This window comes from Odocoileus virginianus, chromosome 2 (genome assembly GCF_023699985.2).
Source record: "Odocoileus virginianus isolate 20LAN1187 ecotype Illinois chromosome 2, Ovbor_1.2, whole genome shotgun sequence".
Taxonomy (NCBI): Eukaryota; Metazoa; Chordata; class Mammalia; order Artiodactyla; family Cervidae; genus Odocoileus; species Odocoileus virginianus.
This window is the reverse complement of record NC_069675.1, coordinates 99806917-99830608: the sequence shown is the minus strand read 5'-3', so window position 1 is coordinate 99830608 and position 23692 is coordinate 99806917. Positions and strand designations below refer to the sequence as shown.

Sequence of the window (23692 nt, the reverse complement as noted above, 5' to 3'; positions counted from 1 at the left end):
GGGCATTACCCGACTCTAGTACTCTTGTCTGGAGAATCCCATGGACAGAGGAGCCTGGTGGGCTACAGTCTGTGGGGTCCCAAAGTGTTGGCCACGACTGATGACTAAGCAGAGCACCCACAGTGTGGCCAGTCTCCCCCGCTTCCCAAAGTGACCATCATTAAAGCCGCACAGGGCAACCTTCGTGATTCAGCAAAGCAGGTGGAGCTGAGGTCTGCAGAAGGAAGAGCTGAAGCTCCCGAGAACAGGAAGGTGACCCCGGAGCGGGAAACCTGACCGGAGAGTCAGCCTCCAGGGCAACAACAGGGCAGCAGGGAGGACAGCTTGCCCAAAAGAAGCCTGGAAGCTGAAACAAACAACACCCCCAAGGCAAACACGGGTCTCCAGAAGCGGTTCCAGGAGTTAATGCAAGCGGCAGAGCTCATCTCAGGCGGCTGTCCCAGTCCCCCCACGGGGGTCTAGGTGGTGAGCCGGTGTTCAGGTGCACGTGGGCGGAGCCTGGCCAGTGGGCGTGGCTCCCCAGGTGCGCGTGGGCGGAGCCTGGCCAGTGGGCGTGGCTCCCCAGCTGCGCTTGGAGACCCCAGGCTGGGACAGAGGGGGGCTGGGTGGGCGCCTCGGAGCAGCCTGGCCTTCCCGCGAGGAGTAGGAGTCGCAGCACTTGTTTGGGTGGGGCGCGGGGTTTCCTCTTTCCTCATCTCTCTCTTTGCGCCGTGTTTCAGAGCCTCTGCTCCCAGATGCCCAGGAGGGTCAGAGAGGGGGGTGGGTGTGCGCAGCTGGGTTGGGGCCCTCCTGTGGTCCGCTCCCCGCCCTCGCCCTCTGGCGCTGGGCCGGCTCGTTCTGTGGCCTCTTTGCCCCATCTCTGGCTTCCATGAGGCCTCCCCCACTGCTCGAGGGCCGTGGTGACCGAGGGCCGTCGGGAGGGTGTCTCAGGACCGAGCCGTGAGGAGGTGGGGGCGCTCGGACTCTGTACCAGTCAGGGTGGGGGCACTCTGGGGGTGCACCTTGCCCCCTCCAGGCCCCTGGTGGCTGCAGTGACCAGCGACCTCTGGGGCCCGGTGGCCGCCCTTCCATGCTCCTTCATACCCGCTGGTTTGTGCAGTGCTGCTTCCACCTGCGGCCTCTCTCTGGCCCGTCCCCGGCGGCTCAGGCATGGTCTGACCTCGTTTCTTAAAGAGCGAGGTGCTGCTGGCCGAGTGGTCCTCCATGCTGGCCAGGGCAGGGACTGGACCCGGGAGACGAGGCCGACCGCAGCTGTGTCCACGGGAGCCTGCAGTCAGCCGGCCGGGCCCCTCGGTGCCCTCCTGGCCAGTTTCCTCCCAGGCAGCCCGGCTCTGGCGTGGGAAGCGGGGTGGCTGGCTGTTGCAGACCCTCGAGCGGTTAAAGGAGCCTTACTGTGCCTGCCTGAGCGTGGGCCAGGGGAGGGGCCCAGGGCACACCGCCGCTGAGCCCTGGCCAGGGCGCAGAGGGGATTCTAGCCCTTCTGTGGAGTCTGCACCTCCGGACCCCGGTGTTCCCCGGCCCTGGTTCTCATCAGAAGGGCCTGGGCCGCCTCTGGACGCCGGGTCACTCGGTGGAGAGCCAGCCTGCCCGTGAGTGGACTGCGTGTCCGTCCGTCCCCCCCCCCGCTGCCCTGGCTCCTTGTCACAGCCTGCCGCTCAGCCTCGCTGGTGGGTTCCACTCTCCGGGCGTGGGCCCAGCGTGCCTGTGCTGAGAGGATGGGGGGCACTGAGGCACGGCTGCTGGAGGGAGCAGATGGGTTAGGGATGCCTGCCAGGCCGTGGGCCATGGAGGGGGACACGCTCTGCTTATCTGCCTTCCCTGGTACACTGGGGTACCCGGCCATGTGACAGCCCCCTCCCGAGTGCCTGCCTCCTGCTTCTCCCTCGCGGGTTCCTCCAAGGCCAGCGGGACTCCGCCCTCAGACTGCCTCCCGCTCCGCGCGCCGGCTCCCCTCCCTCCTTGTTGGTGCCAGCCCTGGGCGGGGAGCTTTCATCCCCTGGGGGCACGTGGGAGCCTGTCTTCCCACGAGAGGCATCGCTACCCTGCGATATCCCAGGACGTGGGCCTCTCCTCTTTGGGTCCCTTCTCCCGGGTCGGGCACCCCTTTGGTAAACAGAGGGTGTTGTGGAAGCCTCAGGGCCTGGGCGGGCGAAATGTCCCACATGAACCCTCTGCAGAGAGGAGAGAACCTCACCCTCATTTCGGGCACCTCCCTTTTCTGTGCGGCCGGCGTTAGCTGAGTCCCAGTGAAGAGGAAATGTGATGCCCCCCCCACCACAGGCAGATGGGTGCTGGGTTTCCTGGCCGAGGGATCCTTTGGCAGTGCTGCCCACCGGAGGCTGGGTTGGGGCGAAGCCTCGTGGAGCGATTTTCTGGTTGGAGGTCCCTTGGGTTAGTGCTCAGGGTGAGCCTGGGGGTGAGCAGCCCCTGGGCCCTTGTCCAGAGTGGAGGGCACTTTGGGAGCGGCAGAGGAATAAGCCTTCAGTGTCTCGTGGTTTAGAATTTAAGCTGTGAGATGCTGGAGGTTCCCGCAGATCCGCTCAGCTCTGGCCTGGGAGGGGCGGCCTTGACAGCATCCCCAGCAACCCTCCACCCTTACCCCTACCCTGCCCCACGATGCAGGCGCTTCGATCCTGGAGCCAGAGGTGTCACGGAGCGCCACACGGATGACAGACCTCAGGAGGGCAGGGCTCCCAACCGGGTTTAATCGTCTGACTCTTGCCAGCGACCGCGGAGCAGAGAGGGCAGCAGCCCTGTGGCCGGACCAGGGCAGAGGAGGCGCCTCTCGGTGCGGGCCTCAAGGTGGGCGCCCTGCTCTGAGCGCTCCCGGGCCTTCCTGCGCTAGGCGTCCCTAACGGAGCCCCCCAGACTGGGCGCTCACACAGCAGAGTTTCTTCTCTCCGGAGAGGGGTCGGACATCGAGGTGTGGGCAGGACAGGGCTCCCTCCGGAGGCTCCAGGGGAGGGTCCCTCCCGCCTCTCCCAGCTTTTGGTGGCCCCAGCCGTCCCCGGCGTGTGTCTGCTTTGTTACTGTTTTTGGTCGCTTCGCCTGTCCAACTCTTTGTGTCCCCAGGGACGGTGGCCCTCCAGGCTCCTCTGTCCATGGGATTCTCCAGCCAGGAACGCTGGCGTGGGGTGCCATTTCCTCCTCTACGGGATCTCCCTGACCCAGAGATCAGACCCACTTTCCTCTCTCTTGAAAAGACACTGCTCACTGGGTGAGGGCCCCACCCTAAGCCAGGAAGACTTTGTCTTGATATCTTTACCTTATTCCAAATAAGGTCACGTTCTGAAGGTCTGGGGTGAGGACGCGGACATCTCTGGTGTTCTGGGGGAGGGAGCACGCTTTGGCCCCCCGCTTGGCACTCTGCTTCCTCTTTCTCCTATCCAGGCGTTGGCTGGGTGCTTGGGCTCCTGGTGGGATGGGGTGTAGGGCTCGGGCCTTGCTCAACGACTGGCTTGGGGCTGTGGGCAAGGTGCACATGGAGCTGTGGGTGCCCCCAGGAGGGGAGGGCTGGCTGGCAGGGCTGGGTGCAGGGTGGCCCGGCGGAGATGGGTCGGCCGGAGGTGGGGGGTGGACGTGGAGCTCATGGGCTGGTGGGGCCCCTGTGGTCTGCAGCGGGTCGCTGCGCTCAGTGCTCACCCCCTTGAGCCGCTTGGCTGACTTCTCACTTCCCTAGGCTGCCCCCGCCCCCTCCTCCCAGAAATAGCACCGGGTGGGTGGGGGTGGGGTGGGCCGGCAGGTGGGCGGTGACCTCGCTGACCAGACCCCGAGCTTTGGTTTCATGTCTGACTGAGGGGCTCTCTTCCATGGCGGGTGGGGAAAGGCATTCACTTCCCTGCTTGGGGCGCCCGTGCCTGCAGAGGTGGGCCTGAATGGCCTTTGAATGATGGCGAACGGGTGGGTGGACAGACAGACGGATGGATGGATGGATAGACAGACAGATGGTTGGATGGATGGATGGATGGATGCACAGACGGATGGGTGGGTGGATGGATGGATGGACGGATGGACGGATGGATGGATGCACAGACAGATGGATGGGTGGGTGGATGGATGGATAGACAGACGGATGGATGGATGGATAGACAGATGGGTGGATGGGTGGATGGATAGACAGACGGATGGGTGGGTGGATAGACAGATGGGTGGATGGACAGACAGACGGATGGATGGATGGATAGACAGAGGGGTGGATGGGTGGATAGATGGATGGATGGATGGATAGACAGATGGGCGGATGGGTGGGTGGATAGACAGACGGATGGGTGGGTGGCTGGATGGATGGATAGACAGATGGGTGGATGGGTGGGTGGATGGATGGATGGATAGACAGATGGGTGGATGGATAGACAGACGGATGGGTGGGTGGATAGACAGATTGGTGGATGGACAGACAGACGGATGGATGGATGGATAGACAGATGGGTGGATGGACAGACAGACGGATGGATGGATGGATAGACAGATGGGTGGATGGGTGGATGGATAGACAGACAGATGGGTGGGTGGATGGATGGATAGACAGACAGATGGTTGGATGGATGGATGGATGGATGGATGGATGGATGGATGGATGGATGGATGCACAGACGGATGGGTGGGTGGATGGATGGATGGATGGATGGATGGATGGGTGGATGGATGCACAGACGGATGGATGGGTGGGTGGATGGATGGATAGACAGACAGATGGTTGGATGGATGGATGGACGGATGGGTGGATGGATGCACAGACGGATGGATGGGTGGACGGATGACTGAAGGTGGGTGGATGCCCGGGGCTTTCTGAGGCCCTCCTTGGCACCACCGTTTCCGCTTGGTGGAGCCCGCCTGGACTGAGGCTGTGGACCATGTCAGTCCCGCGAGGTGGCCTCCCCGCCTCGGACCTCTGCTGGAGGTAGAGTGTTTGGTCCCAAGAGGGAATCTCTTCAGAGGAATGGAGCTACTCGTGGCCCTGCAGATATAATAGTGAAACTCTGGAAACACCCGGACTGCCCCTCGGAGAGGGTGGACAGTCGTGGGACATGGAAGAGCGGCTGGCCTGGGGGAGACTCCAAGCCCCCAGTACCGGAGCCGGATGCGCGTGCTGAGTGAGGAGGTGTCAGGACTCGGGATTGCCAGTTATTCCCAGCAGGCCGTTTTTTTTTTAAAAGCGGAAGTCAAGGAGCTGGGCAGAAAAGGGCGGGAGGTCCTATAGGGTTTTGCCTTATTTCAATCCGCAACTTGTCCGGAATGGTGCCCCCAGACATCTGTTAAAACTGCACAGGACCCACTGGCAGCTGATGAGGGGGCAGACTCCTCAGTACCAGTGTGGGCCTCAGTTTCCCCACCTGGCCAAGTCGGGATGGTTATTCCCACCCGGGAGCCCCTGAAGTGGCAAAGGTTTCAGGAGAGGGAAAGGGAAAGGCCAGAGAGACTGGCTGCAGCCTGAGCCCCGGGGGACTCCAGGCCCCGGGCGCCCGAGCGGGGGAGCCGCGCGTCCTCCCACGCACCCTGGGCAGGTGGCGCCTCTGTCTGCAGACGGCCGGGCCCCCCCGGACGGGCCGTGTCCTCAGGCCCGGTGCTGCCTCCCTCCCCCGCGTGGCTCCCCCCCGGGTGGGGGCGGGGGTGAGCCTGCAGCTGCAGCATTCCTGACCCCAGTTCGGGGAGAGGGCCCAGCTGCTGCCTGGCAGACAGTGGAGGCCCCGCCCCGCCCCCTTGCGGTGCCCCGGGCCTGCGCTGGTGTGGCTGGAATTTCCAGAAAGTGCAGTCTCTGAGCTGACGTTCAGGTTCTCTGACTGTCCTGAGAAGCTTCCCATGCTGGCTTCTGGGCTGTTCAGTCCCTTCGTGGGATCCACTGCTCCAGGCTTCATCCAAAGTGGAGGAATCTTCATAAGGAGTCTTGAAAGTAACGCCTACTGCTTGGAAAAATAGAAACGCCTTAGAAAGAAAGACAGAGCTCCCCGGACGCCTGCCCCGTCCTCCCCCCCCGCCCCCCGCCGCACAGGCCTCTGTCCGTCAGTCCACATGCCCAGTCGCTCAGTCGTGTCTGACTCTCCGCGACCCCATGGACTGTAGCCCTCCAGGCTCCTCTGTCCGTGGGGTTCTCCAGGCAAGATTACTGGGGTGGGTTGCTGTTTCCTTCCCCAGGGGATTTTCCCGACCCAGGGTTCAAACCCAGGACTTCTGCCTTGCAGAGATGCCTTACCATCTGGGCCACCATCGCTGAGGCTGTATTCGCTTTTCCTCCCAGGAGAGCTGCAGACCCTCCCGTGAGGCCAGGGGTTTGGGGTGGAGTGCACGGCGTGCTGGGTGGGGGGTCGGGAAATGCCGAGGGGTTGGTGGGTGGCCCAGGGGGCATCTCGTGGTCTTGGTGGGGGGTCCCACCAAGGGGAGACCTTGGAAATCATCCAGGTTCTGAAGTTTTCAAAGCAGGTTTTTGTTGTTTCAGCCGTGGTCAGATACACAGAACCACGTTTGCCGTCTTCCGCATCTTGTAGTACGTTCACATCATCCACCCCGAAGCTCCCTTCTTCTTGTGAAACTGAAACTCGACCCCTGAATCAGCTTCCTGTCCCCTCCCCCACCTCCAGAACCGCAGCTGCCACTGCGCCTTGTGACCCAGAGGACTCTAGGGAGCCCCTCCGTCCGTCCGAGTGGGGTCCTCCCCGTCCGTCCGTCCGAGTGGGGTCCCACAGTGTTCGTCCTTTGATGACTGGCCTGTTTCCCTGGGTGTGACGTCCTCCAGGTTCAGGCTGTGTCGCACGTCAGACATAATATCCTGTTGGAAGGATAGACCGTGTGTTGTTTATTGATTTATCTGTTTTTTTCTCTTTATATATAGAGAGAGAGAAAGAGAGAGAGAGAAAGAAAGAGAGAGAGAGAGAGAGAGAGATGGGGACCATTTTAAAAGTCTTTACTGCTTTTGTTACAATACTGCTTTTGTTTTGGTTTTTGGCTCTGAGGCATATGGGATCTTACCTCCCCGGCCAGGGATCGAACCCTCGGCTCCTGCTTCGGAAGGTGCAGCGTGAACCACGGGGCCGCCAGGGAAGCCCCCGTCCGTTTATCTGTTGATGGGTGGGTGGCTTCCATGATTTTTGGCTGTTGTGAGCAGTGCGGCTGTGAACGGGTATACAGGTCGCTCTTTGGGACCCTCCTTTCCACTCCTCTGGGTGTACATACACACTGTCTTGCCTTCCTGCCCACAGCGCCCAAGGTTCCAGGTTGCCCACCTCCTCACCAGCAGGTTATTTCCTGTTTGGTTGGTAGTTCTGCCCCGAGGGGTGTGAGCTGGTACCTTGTTCAGACCAGTGCTGCCGTACTGTTGAACGGCGTCCCTTGTGCTGGGAGGCCCAGGGACCGGAGAGAAAGGGGGCGCCTGGCCCAGGTGTGGGGGGCTGGGGCCTCACCTGGGCTTCTCCATGGGGGGCATGGCCCCCCGTGGGCCCCAGCACCTGGGCTGTGGGTGGCACACACTTCTCTGGGGGCATGCGGGGTGAACTTTGGACCGAGTGAGGGGTTGTGTGGGGGCTCCCCAAAGGTCGGAGACCCTGGCACTGGCGTTCGGAGAAGCAGGGCCTCGGCGTCGCTCCCCTTGGGTCCCAGAGGCTGCCTCTTCCTTGCAGATGGGGCCTGGGAGGCGTCCGGCCTCTGTACTCCGGGCCTGGCCGCTCTGGCTCCTGTGGGGTCTGCTGGGGCAGCCGGAGGGGAGGTGCCTTCTTTCTCTGACCAGCATTTATGGCTCGCAGCTGGCAGTGTCGTGACAATAAAGTCCCATTCAAAACAGGAGAAATGTGTGTGTGTCTTACCCTCCACCTGCCTGGGCTTCAGACACATTTCTCTCGGTGAGTGTCCACCTGCAGACGTTTATGTGCTTGGCTTCATTAAATGCCACACAGACACATTGCGGGCGCACGTAGGCACCCGACCACGGCAGCCCCTCCCACAGAAGCCCCTGCCCCGTGGTTCCAGGGCAGCACTGCCTGCGAGGCTGGTGTGGGGGGAGGTGAGCTGGGGGGCCGGGAAGCCCCCGGTGGAGGGGGAGCAGTCCCCGTTCACCCGAAGCCTTCCCAGAAATTGTGCGTATATTGGCTCAGGTTTTACTGAGCACCTACCATGTGCCGCTCCTGCCCTGGACTTTTGGGGTCCTTTCCAGCATCTCAGGAGGAGTGCTGGTGGGAACTTCCTGTAGCATCTGTGGACAGCAAGGCAGCAGGAGGCCATCGCCTGGACGCTGCTCCCCTCGGGCCGTGCCGGCTGGCCTGCAGTGACCCCCGCAACCCCCGCACTGTGGCAGAACTGATTCAGCAGGCTCACCTGTGCGGGTGGGCAGAGGCCCTCAGCAGGTGGCCCGTGGACAGACAGACTGACATGCTGCTTCCCAGAGCCAGGGGACGATAACTGGGCGTGACATGAGCTGATCGTGAGCGAGGGCCCCGAGCTCGTGGGGTGCTGTCCTGAGGGACGGTCTCCGCAGCGTTTGTGGCCCTTCAGAGGAGGGCGTGTGTCCCTGGTGCTCGTGATGATGCCTTCAAAGCGCTGCACATGATGCAGTTTTCCACATGTGGAGGCCAGTTACCCCTCAGGTAGGGGGTGGGGTTTGAGTGGGTCTTTGCTGCCTCTGGGTGCTGCCTCCAGCCCCTGGGTGAGCAGGCAGGTGACTTTCATGGAGCAGGCTTCTTCCCTGGGCGTGGGGAACCGCAGACCTGTTTTGGGGTGCTTGAGCTGGCCACCTTCCCAAAGAGACTTGGAGGCAGCCATTGGACAGTCACATCTGGGGGCCTGGGACGTGATCAGCCTAGAGGTGGGGTCGTGGTGGGGGGAGTTCCTACGAAGAGTGTGGTGGGGGCGGGGTTGCAGGTTTGAACCCAGATCTCTCCGCCTGAAAGCGGGCTGGGCCTGCCCAGTCCAGGGCCCAGGGACTCCCAGCCGGGTGGGGCCGTCCGGGAACCTGAATGGTTGCGACCTGGGAGGACAGATGCCTCTCTTTCTCATCAAAGCCCGCTTCACCCGTCCGTCCGTCCATGTGTCCATCCCACAGAGCTCAGCTGAGGGCCTGCAGGATGGCGTCTCCCGCGGTGTGGAGGTCACGGGGCAGGCGGTTCGGGGCGTAAGGGCCGCCCCTGGAGCCTCAGGCTGCTCAGCGTGGCCGTAGACCGGGGGCCTCATCAGCAGCAGTTCCTTCTCCCCCGGTTCTGGAGGCCAGACGTCTAAAGTCAAGGCGCCTTGCTGCCACCCCCGCCCCCGGCACACCCCCTGCTCCAGAGGCTCTTGAGCTCCCGGCGGCCCAGGCGTCAGCGGCTGTGGCCGCCTCACTCCCGACTCTGCTCCGTCCCACTTTGGTCTCTCATCTCCCTGGATCGTTCCTCTCTCTGCCTCTTACAAGCACACAAGTCGTTGGATGTAGGGCCCACCCTGGTCCAGGATCGTCTCAGGAGCCTTACTTACATCTATGAAAACCTTTTTTCAGAGAAGGTCACATCTCAGGCTCTGGGGGTCAGGGCGTGGGCGTGTTTTCTGGAGACCACCTTTCAAGTGCCTAGTGTTACTTGCTCAGTCATGCCTGACTCGTTGCAACCCCATGGACTGCAGCCCACCGGGCTCCTCTGTCCACGGGATTTCAAGTGCTGCATTTGGCAAACAGCTTCCTCAAGCTTCAGCGTCCTTCTCTGTAAGAAGGGGGTGGAGTCCAGACCACCACATTAGTATCCGCCGAGCTGACCTGCCTCTGGAGTCCTGCTGGGGAAGAGGAGCTTGGAGGCGCGTGGGGAGGGGTCCTCTGATGCTGACCCCGAGGCCGCTTTCAGGAAGAAAGACGAGACGGAGGAGATGAAGCAGCAGAGACAAGGGGCGATTTTGCAGAGCTGGTGGGCCAGCGCTGAGGGTCTGGTGTGGGGCGCAGAAGGGAGAGGTGGGGCGTCAGGTGCTGGGCTGTGGGGCACCGTGTCAGGCAGCCATCAGACTAATCTCTCTGAGCCGTACCTGCCTACAGGATTCGCGCAGTGGGAGGGTGGGATTGAACCCTCGGGCATGCAGAAGCCGGCTCAGTGAAGATGGTCGCACGGAGAAACATGAGAAAAGCAATTTCCTGCCGGCTTTGTAGAAAAACCTTTGGTTTGACCCTGACCTTGAAGTCTTGATAAGGCGGACTAGTTTTTATCCCTCTGGCTCAAACAGGCCATTAGTTGGAGAGGCAGATCTTTTGAGGACTGCTGGGAACAATTTCCAGACAGGTATCGGGTGGAAATCATAGATGGCTTCCCCGGGCAGCCGTGGGCTCAGAGGAGTTCCTGCTGCCCTCTGGTCCGTGATCTCTGAGCTCAGGGCAGGGCGGGCGCGCAGCGGGTGTCTATTAAGAGTCCGCTGACCGTGGCCAGAGTTAAGGACGAGCTCCCCCGCTACCCCCCCCGCGCTCTGCTCAGCCTTCCGAACCAGCGCTTTCCCAGGGGTGTTTTTCTTGGTGAGTCTCCCCTCCTGTGTTGATGGGGAAGTACTCTGGGATCAGGATTGGTGGGGGGAGGGGACCACTTTGCAGCCACCACCAGCTTGGCACAGCCTGTCCTGCTGGACCATGACCTCCTAACCCTTCAGAACCTGCTTCCCATGGCTCAGCCAAGCCCCTCTGCATGTTCACTGGGAAACCCCCTCCCCACTTCACGATGCCGACTGTCTAGGGTGCGGCGAGTGGGTGGCCCCACACGCCTGTGGCTCACTGCCTCCTGTGGAGGGAGTGAGCAGCCGAGCACGGAAGGGCCTGGAGCCCCAGAGGGACCAGGGGTCAGTCCTGGGTGCCCAGCTCTGCCTTCTGGGCCATAGCAGGGAGGAGCGGCCGAGTGGGAGGCTGAGGCCATGCCCGCTGCCCCCGGAAGCGGCCAGAGGGCCCTGGAAACCTGTCAGGGCCTCCTTGTGGGGCTGGAGTCGCGTTCAGGAAGCTTGCCGAGGCTGGACTTGAGGTCTGCCTTAGAGGGACCCCCTCTTTCAGCACCGAGAAGACCAGGTGCGTTTGGAATCCCGTCTTGGTGGTCGTGGTGGGAGGATGGTGTCCCTGCGGGAGAGGAGGGGCGGCTCCACTGGGGAGCACCTTCCTCCCGGAGAGCAGGGATCAGGCGGAGAGGGGCTGCCCGCGGAGATCAGCGCAGCTTGGCCCTGAGAGCGCGGGAAGCCGGGTCTGTGGGATTGGACAGACCGGCTCCAATCCCGGATCCTGACCTCCTGAGCCTGGTTCCCCATCTGTCAGATGGGTGATGTGGTCCCTCCCTGCTCGAGGTGTTGTTGGGCGTAGCACGCTGTAGACTCGACTCAGCTGGAACCCTGAGGCCTGAGGACGGCACTGGGGGCCACGGGGATCAGTGCTCAGGGCCAACCCCACATTCCAGCTGCCTGTGTGTTTTGGAAGAGATGCTTCTGGAAGGCAGGGTTGCCCCCAGCGCAGCTGCAGCCGTCTGTGGGGGCCCCGGGCATCCCCGGTGGCTCAGGCCATAAAGGATCTGCCTGCAGTGCAGGAGACCTGGGTTTGATCCCCGGGTCGGGAAGATCCCTTGGAGAAGGGCATGGCGACCCACTCCGGTATTCTTGCCTGGAGAACTCCAGGGACAGAGGAGCCTGGTGGGCTACAGTCCACAGGGTCGCAAGGAGTCGGACACGACTGAGTGACTAACATGTTCACTTCTCGCTCTTTCAGAACTAAAGCCATCATGGAAGCGGGGCCTTTCTGAGCTGTCTGTCAACGCCCTGCAGACGCCAGCCAGCCAGCCACTCGCTAGACCTTGAGCCCCAGCCTGGGGTCCTTGCCCAGGGCTTTTGGGACCGAGGGTGAGGGGAGGGTCTCAGCCCCTGCCCCACGGAGCATCTGGCCGGCTTGTCACCTGCAGGCCCCCTGGTGATTTGCCGCAAGGGCCCCAAACTTGAAAGAGTCATTCCAGCGAGCTGCACCTATTAAATAGTAATGAAGTCTTTTAAAATGGTTTTTGGAGTGAGCGTGGCATAAATAAAACAGGAAATTAATTCATTTTCCCATATTTTATTGATCAAAAACCTCATGGTCAGTGGCCCGTGGGGCGTCTGGTCAGCAGGCCCAGCGGCCCGGCCCCAGGGGGCGAGTGAGGCTCCGGACGCTGACTGGTCTTCGGAAAGTGCAACCCCAGGGCCATGTGTTGAGTGGGTGCTTTTTGGAGCCTGAGTTGCTGAGCGTGAGCTTCAGATGTGGAGGCCCCGCTGTGCAGAAAGGTGCGGCCCGGCATGCAGAGCTCCTGCTCTCGCGAGAGCTGGGGAGCTGGGGCGTCTCCGGGGCTCTGGAGTCCAGCGGGCAGCGAGGGGAGGTGGCCTTCACCGCCCCGTCGTCCCCGTGGCTTGGCCGTGAGCACAGAGCCCCGGTCACATCGTCGCCCAGAGAGAGGCCTTGGCCGGCCTGCCATCTGCTTCCCCTCTGGGCATCGGCTCCGAGGAGCAAGGCTGCTAACTAGACGGGGTGGAGGTGCTGGTGAAGGTCAGGCCCGCCTGGGTATGGCCACGCGGCAGCGCTGTCTGGCTGACCAGGAGGGCTTTCTCCCTGTGTGCAGATCACTGGCCCTGCAGGGGCCGTGGGGGCCCGGCTCCCTCCTCGCAGGGTGTGGGGGCCCAGCGACGCTCCTGGCCCAGGGACTTTGGGGCCTCCTGAGGCAGGTGAGCCCAGTGTCATCTGTCCCCTCCCGAGTCACAGTTTCTGTGTGTGGACCCTGCTTGTCAAGCCCGAAGGCCGGGCTCCTACCTTCTGCCCCACCACCCCGGCCAGACTTAATTTTCCTGCAGATGTTATTTCCAGGATGGGGGGGACACATGCCTACCTGTGGCTGATTCATGTTGGTGTAAGGCAAACACCGTCAGAATATTGTAAAGTAATTATCTTCCAATTAAAATAGATAAATTAAAAAAAAACTCATCTTCTCCCTGCTCAGAAGCCTATGAACTGTGAAGATGGCTTACGACTCCAGCAGTCTGGCCTTGGAGGTTAAACTGACCCCAGTCTGTTCCCAGCTTTGTCACGTCAATGCGAGTGACCTTGCACAAACCAGGGGGCCTCTCGGGGCCTCTCGTGACCTCCGTCTCTTTCCTCCGTCAGGAAATTGGGACTTCGCTCTAATGACTCTGTGAGGCTGTGAGCAGCCTCGCCCTGAGCCCGGAGCCTGGCACCATGGAAACCCTGGCTACATGGGAGCTTTGGAGATTCTCAGGGGCCCGCGGACCCTAGGCTGTAGCAGTCAATTTAACAAGCGCAGGTAGTGGGGGCTGGGGGTTGGAACCAGGAGCCAGGTCTGCACCGAGCAGTGAGTGGCATCCCGCAGAGCCCAGCACCCGGGGCCAGGCACCTCCCTCGGGGCCCAGCATGGCTCCCTAGGGGCTCCTGGGGGCAGGGCAGCCAGCCAGGACACACAGCCCCCGCCCCTGGGCCTCGGCCTTGGGCAGGGGCCTGCAGTCATCATGCCTTCTGCACACTGTCGGCCAGGAACTTGGAAGCCCACCATGGTCTGAGCCTCACTTCGTCCATCTGGGCAGCGAGGGCTCGCGTTGCAGGTGGTCACGGCCTTTGTCCTTGGAGCGGGGCCGCGGTCACCCCCCTCCCGAGCCCAGTGGGCGCCTCGGGCCCCCCTTTGTAGCTGCCCCTCGGGGCTGAGGTGCGTGCGCTGCGGGGGGGGGGGGGGGGGGACACACGTGTGCTCTGGGGCTCCCAGCCCCGCCCTGCCCGGGAGACAGCAGGCCCCCCGGGGGAGGGCTTGGGTGACTGGAGGGGCCCTGGTGACCTGAGGCCTCCCGCTGGCGGGGCAGGGCCCCCGCGTCTCCTTCTCGGGGTGGGGCTATCTCTGGTTGGTGTGTCGGCCCCAGTGGACCCGCTCGAGCAGGGCCAGGAAGCCTCCCCGCCCCCTCCTGGGGGTGCGCGGTGGCCTGCGGGCTCAGACGCGGCCCCTGGCCCTCCGCCCAGCACCCCCGCGCTGGGACCTCCGGACGGCTAAGTGACAGGTGACAGTGAGCAGCAGGCCCCGGCTGCCCCGGCCAGCTGCGCCTGGGGCGGTGGGCGGCTGGCCGTGGAGCCGGTGAGCTCACGCTAATCTGATTTCAGCCCGATTAGCTCCCAGGAGGCCGACCAGGGCCTGGGATTAGAGGGCGAGGTATCCAGGACACAGGCTGCCAGTCTCTCAGCGGGGTGGCCTGGCTCAGCGAGGGATGGCTGGGGGCCCAACCTGGGGCTGGGGGTGCCCGCACCCCCCAGGGCCCCCCGGACGGATACAGTGGTGCTGCCTCCCTTCTGGGCCACGTGTTACGGGGCCAGTTTTCTGGGGACAGAGCCTTGTGTGGCTGCCCTTGATCGAGTGCCCGCGGGCGGAGGACAGAGAATGCTGCTTGTCCCTGAAGCCCCGGGGGCGGCCGGCCATCAGGCCTCGGGCCACAGGACGAGGACAGGCAGCTCCTGGCTGCAGCTCCCGGCCCGCTTTGGCCCTGTCCTCCCACCCTCGCTCTCGGCTGTCTCCCTCCCAGAGCTGGAAGCCATTTCTGCCAGGGGGGACAGACCAGCGGCCCTGACTGGCCAGGCTCTGGCCACGTGCCCTCTGGGGGCCTGGGGTGGTGGGGCGGGGTGGGGGAGCCCCCGAGCCTTAGTTTCCCTGATTATACCGTGAGGGAGACGGTGGTCTTACCACTTATTCAAACCAGGCCCCTTACAGGGATGCAGGGGAGGCTGCGGGTGAGCTCCCGGACAGAGCCGGGACTCTGGGCGGCTGGCGGTCACCCCCGTCGTCTCGAAGGGCCTTCACCGCTCTTGAAGCGGACGTGGGCTCAGATCTCGATCTGGCTGCCTTCTGACCCAGAGCCGAAGTCCACTACCATCTGGGCCTCAGTTTCTCTACCTGTGAAGTGGGCTGATTGCTGGAGGGAGGCCAGGGGCTGCGTGTGCTGCCAGGGGCGTGGGTGCCCCCGGAGGATGCCGGCCTGAATGCTTTCTCCACACTCCTCTTTCCCTGAGGGCTGTGTCCCAGGCCAGCCTGGGCTGGACTGAGAGCCACTGGGAGCGGTTCTGGAAGGCCAGGGGCCTGAGTGCCTGCGGCGGGGGGGGCGGCCAGGCCAGGCAGACGCTGTGCCCACGACGCGCCTGCCCCCTTCCGAGCCCTGAAAGAAAGCCTGGCCTTGCCGGCTGCGATTGTGGTTGGGAGCTGTGTAATTAACTCTAAAAATGGGAGGCCGAGGAGGAATTAAAATAAGGGCTTAGTGGAAATTAGAGACGAGTGGTGTGCAGAAAAGCCTGGAGCCAGGCTGGAAGCTGCAGACGTCCTGCAGGGCAGCGGGGAGGACAGGGTCTGATGCTGCAGGCTGTGGGGGGAGGTGGGGGGCCTGGGGGTGCCCTGGGGGACAGGCGGCTTGGGCTCAGACACGCCCCCGGGTCTGCAGGCTGCTCTCAGGGGTAGGATGGGGGTGAAGCAGCTGAAGGCACAGTTCTGGGTGTCTGAGATCCGGTGACGGGACGGGCTTTCTCGGGGTCAGGGTGTGAGACTCCGTCCCAGGCCCTTCCCCAGGTCCCGGTGGCTTCTTTGGCTCCTAGAGCGTCTGCTGAGTCTCACACAGCCTCCTCCCTGTGTGTCTGTTTCTCTGTGACTCTGTTTTGTGAATTACGCTTTTTTTTTTTTATCACAGTAAAATACACAAAGCTTAAAACTGCCATTTTAACCACTGCTAAGTATACAGTTCAGTGGCATCGAGTGCGTTCACGGTGCTGTGTGACCATCGCCGCCAGTGTTTCCTGGGCTTGTTCTTCCCAGACGGAAGCTCTGTCCCCACTGGACGCTCAGCCGCCCTCCCACAGCCCCGGCGCCGGCCTCCTCCTGGGCCTGAGCATGCGCACACCCTGGGCCCCGCACGCCAGTGATGCCCCGCAGCACATGTCTCGGTGTGTCTGTGTTCTCCAGAAAGGTCAGGTGAGGGAAGACGAAGACGGGGCTGTTCCAGGGCCACATGTCCAAACCAGCAGCTGTAGCCAGTTTTGCAACTAAATTTAAACCATTAGAATAAAGTGAAATTACAAGTGCACTTGCTTGGCCGGACTGGCCACATTGCCAGAGCTCAGCAGGCATGCGTGCCTGATGCCGCCCCACTGGACCGGGCTCACAGGACGTTTCCGTCCTTCCAGAAAGTTCTGTTGGAGAATGCTCTTCCAGGTTCATGGAGGCAGAAAGGACTTGATTAAAGTCACCTGTGATCCAGGATTATGCCGGGACTGTGTTCTATCAGGACGTCTTGTTTGTCCTTTATCTAGTAAGAAATGTTGAGTGCTGTCTAGAGATGAGGTAATGTGGGACCTATGTTAATTTCCTGCTTTTGACATTGGTGCTGTGACTGGGGGCGGGGAGTCCTTGTTCTCAGGAACTACACACTCAGGTGTTGGGGAGGAGGGGGCCGCATCTGCACTTTACTCCTACGTGTTCAGAAAAAGTGTGCACACAGGGATACACACAGATGAAAAGGTGCACATTGATGCACACAGATATACACACAGAAATACATGCAGGTACACGCAGATACACACAGAAATACACGCAGATACACACAGATACACACACGGAAATACACGCAGGTATACACACGGAAATACACAGATACACACAGGTAAGCAGATACACACACAGAAATACACGCAGATACAGATACACACAGAAATACACACAGATACACACAGAAATACACACACAGAAATACACGCAGATACACACAGATACACACAGAAATACACACATGGAAATACACGCAGATACACACAGATACACACAGATACACACACGGAAATACACAGATACACATTGATGCACACAGATACACACACAGAAATACATGCATATACACACAGATACACACAGATACACACACGGAAATACATGCAGATACACACAGATACACACACACACGGAAATACACGCAGATACACACACATACACACACGGAAATACACAGATACACACAGATACAAACAGAAATACACGCAGATACATACACACAGAAATACACACACGGAAATACACGCAGATACACACACATACACACAGATACACACACGGAAATACACAGATACACATTGATGCACACAGATACACACACAGAAATACATGCAGATACACACAGATACACACACGGAAATACATGCAGGTACACACAGATACACACAGATACACACACGGAAATACACGCAGATACACACACATACACACATATACACACACGGAAATACACAGATACACACAGATACACACAGAAATACATGCAGATACACACACATACACACAGAAATACACACACGGAAATACACGCAGATACACACACGGAAATACATGCAGGTACACACAGATACAGACAGATACACACACGGAAATACACAGATACACATTGATGCACACAGATACACACACAGAAATACATGCAGATACACACAGATACACACACGGAAATACATGCAAGTACACACAGATACACACAGATACACACACGGAAATACACGCAGATACACACACATACACACATATACACACACGGAAATACACAGATACACACAGAAATACACACACAGAAATACACGCAGATACACACACATACACACAGAAATACACACACAAATACACGCAGATACACACACATACACACAGATACACACACGGAAATACACAGATACACATTGATGCACACAGATACACACACAGAAATACATGCAGGTGCACACAGATACACACAGAAATACACAGAAATACACACAGGTACACACAGATACACACAGAAATACACACACAGAAATACACGCAGATACACACAGATACACACACGGAAATACACAGATACACACAGGTAAGCAGATACACACACAGAAATACACGCAGATACAGATACACACAGAAATACACACAGATACACACAGATACACACGCAGATACACACAGATACACACACGGAAATACATGCAGGTACACACAGATACAGACAGATACACACAGAAATACACGCAGATACACACAGATACACACACAGAAATACATGCAGATACACACAGATACACACAGAAATACACACACAGAAATACACGCAGATACATACAGATACACACACAGAAATACACGCAGGTACACACAGATACACACAGAAATACACGCAGATACACACACAAATACATGCAGATACACACACGGAAATACACGCAGATACACACACATACACACAGATACACACACGGAAATACACAGATACACACAGGTAAGCAGATACACACACAGAAATACACGCAGATACAGATACACACAGATACACACACAGATACACACACAGATACACACAGATACACACATGGAAATACACAGATACACATTGATGCACACAGGTAAGCAGATACACACCATCACACAGATACACACACATAAACACACGCAGATAGACACTGATAAACACAGATAAACACATAGATGCCTGTACACACAGGTAGGGAATAATTAACACACCACGAGCATGTGAGCCGGTGTTGTCTCTGACCAGTGACCAGCCCAGCTGTGATGGAGGAGCGGCCCCACGTGGAGGCTGCTCCGGGCCCGGGGTGATGCCCGCTGGGGGCCGGTGGGCGGGAGGATCCGTGTCTGCTGGGCTCCACGTGTCCCCTGGGAGTTCTGCGTGCAGCTGGGCTGACGCCATGCCTGCCATAGCTTCTGATTCTGGCCTGGCCTTCATCTGTATCTGTCCATTTGTTCAAGTTTCCGGTCAGCAGACCTGCATCTCTGCAGGTCTCTTGAAGTTGAGCTGTTGGGCCCTTGGAAGTGAAAGTCGCTCAGTTGTGTCCAACTCCATGGACTATATACAGTCCTTGGAATTCTCCATACTGGCGTGGGTAGCCTTTCCATTCTCCAGCGGATCTTCCCGACCCAGAGAGCCGACCCAGGGATCGAACCCGGGTCTCCCGCATTACACAAAGATTCCTTACCAGCTGAGCTGTATCCCTTAGAGGCTGTCCCGATGGGGTTGATGGGTCCGCACCCTCTGGCTTGGTGTTCAGCTCTGCACCGTGGTCCTGACCTTGTGGGCACCACGCCGAGGTGGACTGGTGGGGATCTGCTGGCTCCGCTCTGTGCCATCGGGGCAGGTCATCAACTCCGCCAGGCACGTCCTGCTAGGGAACCAGGCCTCAGGAGCCCTGGTCCAGCTGCAGGGACTGGACAGGATCCGAACCCGGGGCCCTGTGACTCTGAGGTCTGCGCTCCAGGCCGCCTTGTCAGCTGCCCCCATCTTTCCCGGCTCCCTCTCCACAGGGACTGGCAGCCCATGACCCTGTTCAGCCGCCCACCCCCCGCCTCCTGTTCCGGCTGTGCTGCCCACGGTGGGCTGGGAGCGCAGATGCCGGGTTCCTGGGTGGAGGAGGCGCCTGGAGGCTGCTCTGGGGTTTGACGCTGGCCTTCGTGCTCCCCACTTCCGTGTGTGCCCTGCGCTGCTCCAGGGCTCCGTGTGGCTTCCGTGGGCCTTTGTCATGTGCAGAGCAACGGGAATGTGTCTGTGCCGGGGAAGGCAGTGTGCACGTGTGTGTGCGTGCTCCATGCCCGCTGACTGAACCCCAGTCTGTTTTGTTCCAACCGTGATCGTCTTGAGCTGGGACGTGTGGCTCCCCAGACGGGGTATGGCCACGGCGTCTGCTCTGAGCTGGGCGGCGCTGGGAGGCAGGGTTTGCTGCTGTTGGTGTTAGTGGCCCGCAGACCATGCAGCTTGAGTGATGCTCCCTTCTCTCCTCTAGTTCCTGTGTCTGAAGAATATCCGCACCTTCCTGAAAGTCTGCCATGACAAGTTTGGACTCAGGAACAGCGAGCTGTTTGACCCTTTCGACCTCTTCGATGTCCGAGACTTCGGGAAGGTGAGTGGCCTCTTTCCGGAGCGGGCCCGACCCCTCCGGGCAGAGCCCCATGGGCGGGTGCAGGCCGGGCTGTGTTACAACCGGAGGAGGCGCTTCGGGGGCTGGGGCTGTGGGACGGCCCCTCCCGCCTTCTCAGGCTGTTCAGAGTGAAGTCAGGGCATCGTGAACCCAGGAGGATAGAGGGAAAGCTGGCCTGGGTGAGTCCAGACCCGGGGTGCAGCCCTGCCCCGGCTTTTCCAGTCGAGTGACCCTGGGCGTTTGCTTCCTGCCCTGAATCTCCCATCCTCTCTGGGCGAGCAGGCACCAGCTCGTGGGGCGGGCCCAGATGGGCAGGCCCCACGCTTGCTGCGGTGTGCTGAGAAGGGAGCTGCTGCCTCCGCCTCACCGGAGACAAGTGGGGCTGTGTGGCTCCCAGCAGGGTCGGGCGGGGACAAGTGATCATGTGAACTCCTCGTCCCTGGAGGTGATGCACTGGGTCCGTGGCAGAGAACTCGGGAAGCCTCCCTGCTTTCTCAGCAAGTGTCCGCAGCCGCTGTCGGGCAGAGTCCACAGCCGGGCGGGGTTGCAGCGCGCCGTGGCTCCTGGTGAGCCTGGGTCCACAGTGTCCTTGCCGGGCGTCACGTTCCATCTGGAAGCCAACAGTTCCCAGGTCCCTCCTTTTAAAAGATGGAGTCAGGACGTGATACCTTGCTGGTGGATCGGGGGCCGGGGGCTGGCGTCGGACCTGGCTCTGTGCTGTGCTGTGGCGCAGTTGTCCCCGAGTCCCTGCCTGCTCTTGGGGGGGCCCTTCCCTCCGCGGTCAGTGCTAGCTTTGTGAAACGGGCACTTCCCGGACTACCCAGGGACGAGCTTTCACCTGCTTACGGGAAGTTATCAGACAATATTTATTGCCTGCTTTATCTGAGGACCATTATCAGGGACCTGGTGTTTGAGGAAGTGTTCTGTGAACACATGATTTATGAAATGCAAGGGGAATTTTGTATTTGCAAATGCTGAGAAGTCAGTTCCAAGAGGAGCCCTCATTCGAGGTGCTGTAAAGTGTCAAATTAGCATCGATCACTAGGACCTTCCCATAAGCCACCTGGGCCTGACAGTCCTCCTCTTCGCTTCTGAGAGTCTATAGACGTGATTCGGGGACCAGCTGTGTCTGCACCAGTGCTCAGAAGTCTCTCCTCCTCTCTTTTATTATTTTTTTTTCTCCTCCTCTCTTGAGTGACTCTCCCACGTCCCTCTGCTGCGAGGCGTTAGCCTAGGACTCTGAGGCTTCCTGGCTTCCCTTTGCTGGGGCAGGAGCCCGTGCCAGCGCCCTTCCCATCAGTGAGCTTCGCAGCTTCCGCAGACTTGCTTTTAAGTGGATTAGAACCTCTTTCCTGTTTTTACTTCTTGTGACCAGCAGTGTCCTGAGCAGGGGAGAAGCCAGTGGCTCTGGACTTTGGGGGAGGCCTTCAGAACACACACATATACTTTTCTACAAATACTCACACACACAACTGGTGTTTAAAACAATTGTATAGGAAAACAGGATAAACCCTGGCCAAACCCCTTCCTTGGCCAGTGGTGAAGGCAGTGTCCGGCCTGTGTGCCGTGAAGTAAAGGTGGACATAAATTTGGGTTAAATTCTCGTCCCGTGATCTGCCAGCCACGGCCAAGCACTTGGAAAGGGGTTGCCCCTCGTGGTTGTCAGTGGTCCCCGCGGGCGATTTGAGCCCCCGGGGGGATATGCTTGCTGCCTGCAAAGGGGGCCGGCCATGCTGGGAAGCTGCGAGTGGGCAGTGGGTTTGGGCTCTGAGTCAGGGCATGAAGCTGGGGGTAGACTGGGGGAGCCACAGGGCCTTGGTTCAGCCTCACTTCCTGCAGGGAGGCTCCGGGGAGGGCAGAGCTGCCCTGAATCTGCCCCTGCTTTTCATGTCGAGTTGGATGGATCTGCTTCAAAATTTGGTTCCACTTAGTGGCCCCTGACCTCGGCAGACGGCACGGCCACCCTGACCTGCCTTGGCTGGCCGAGGGTCAGGTGGGTCAGGGAGCCTGCCCTGTGCAGCCTGGCCCGCAGTAGGTGCTCATTAAACGGCGATGCTGTCGCCTGAGCCCACCCCCCCCCCCCCCCCACCAGGTCCAGTGGACGTGAAACTAGTGCAGTGCAGTTGGGTGGCGGCCTGCCTGTCTCAGTTCTCCTGCGTCGTTTTATTTGCGCCGCCTTCCGGAGCCCAGCCCGGCCCTCCTGCTGGCCTTGCCCATCTGGCTGAGCTTCCGTGTCCTGCCCTCCTTCCTCCCTGCTTAGTTTTCTGAGCGCAGTGAAGCTGTGATCAAGCACCCTGAGATGGGTTGGACGTGGGGCCAGCCAAGGCTGGGGCGCTGAGACGGGTGTCTCTCCACGCAGGGGCCACTGACCAGAGCCTGCCCTGCTGGGCTCGTCCCCGCTGATGTCGGGGGACGGGACCCCCTGGAAAGCATACACAGGCCAGGCTCTGGCTCCGCACCACCTCCTGCCCGGCTCCAGGTCACAGACACGGGGACTGAAGTCGCCCCGGGCAGCCGGGCAGGGCAGCCGTGGACGGGCGGCAGAGCCGGGGCTCTAGCCTGCGGGACGAGGCAGAGGGGCAGCCAGGCCTTACTCGGGTGTGGCTTCCCGGCTGGCCTGGGGGGACATCCTGTGACAGTTGGCAGGTGGCGCCGCGCACAGAGACAGCGGCCGCGCACGTGGGCCCCACGGCCGGTTGGCCTTTGGCCCTTGGGGAGCTCTGCCCCGTGGGGTCAGCCGCTCAGTCCAGGTGGGCCTGTGGTGCTCGGAGGTGTCAGACCACTAAGGCATGACGGCGACTCTGCCCTCGCTGCTGGCCCGGTCCCTGCCCGCTGGACCTGCCTGGAGCCCCTGTTGAGAGTGATGCTGAAGTCAGTCCCCGGACACGGGGCAGGGGCTTGGGGTCAGTTGTGCTCTCCCAGAGTCGGGGGGCAGGGATTCGAGGGGTCCTGCTCCTTTCTCAGCTTGCATCCTTCGCTTATGTCCTAGGATTCAGGAGAGGAAAGGATCCTTATGGTGTGGCTGGCTCGTCAGTCTCAGGCTGGTTTAGAATTTTCCAGATTTTTTTTTTTTTTGCCATTATTTAGAAGGTTTGTAAAGCGTTCATGTCCTGTCTGGGTTCTGGGTATCATTCTTTTTCTAAGCGGCTGCCTCTCAGCTTCCCAAGTCTCCCAGCATTATTGGGAGTTGTTCCTTGAGAAGGGAGCATGCATGCATGCTCGGTCGTGTCTGAGTCTCTGCAACCCCATGGACTGTAGCCCACCAGGCTACTCTGTCCATGGAGCTTTCCATGGCAAGAATCCTGGAGTGGCTTGCCATTTCCCACTCCAGGTTGGGGAGGGAAAAGGCATTCATTCCTTGGTTCCTCTGTTCATTTCTTGGTTCCACTCCTCTATTAAACATCCAATAAGCCCCCAAGAATTTTTTAAATTCTTTTATTTTTTGATAGAAGGGTAATTGCTTTTATTTTTTAATTTATTTTTTAAATTAATTGGATAATTAATTTAATTTATTATTGCTTTACAGAATATTGGATATTTGCTTTACAATAATTGCTTTACAGAATTTTGTTGTTTTCTGTCAAACCTAAACGTGAATCAGCCATAGGTGTATATACATACCCCCTCTCTCACCCCCAAGAATTTATTAAACACTTACTATGCCGAGATACGATGGAAAGATTTGCATGACCTTTGCCCTCTGAGGGTCCCCCACATTAGCAGCTGTGCAGTTCATGATGAGAGGAAGAGTGGGCAGGTGAAGGCTCTAAGCTCTCCCCCTGGAACTGCCTGGTGCTGACCCAC

General features: G+C 59.7%; 1 protein-coding gene across 4 annotated transcripts in view; it reads left to right on the top strand.

Moving 5' to 3' along the window:
• VAV2 (vav guanine nucleotide exchange factor 2) overlaps window positions 1–23692 on the top strand; it is a 180313-nt gene that overhangs the window by 19698 nt on the left and 136923 nt on the right. For all 4 annotated transcript variants that reach the window (XM_070455884.1, XM_070455881.1, XM_070455874.1 and 1 more), the window contains exon 2: window positions 19754–19870. In XM_070455884.1, coding sequence (XP_070311985.1) covers window positions 19754–19870 — 117 coding nt within the window. The remainder of the gene's footprint in view (window positions 1–19753; window positions 19871–23692) is intronic.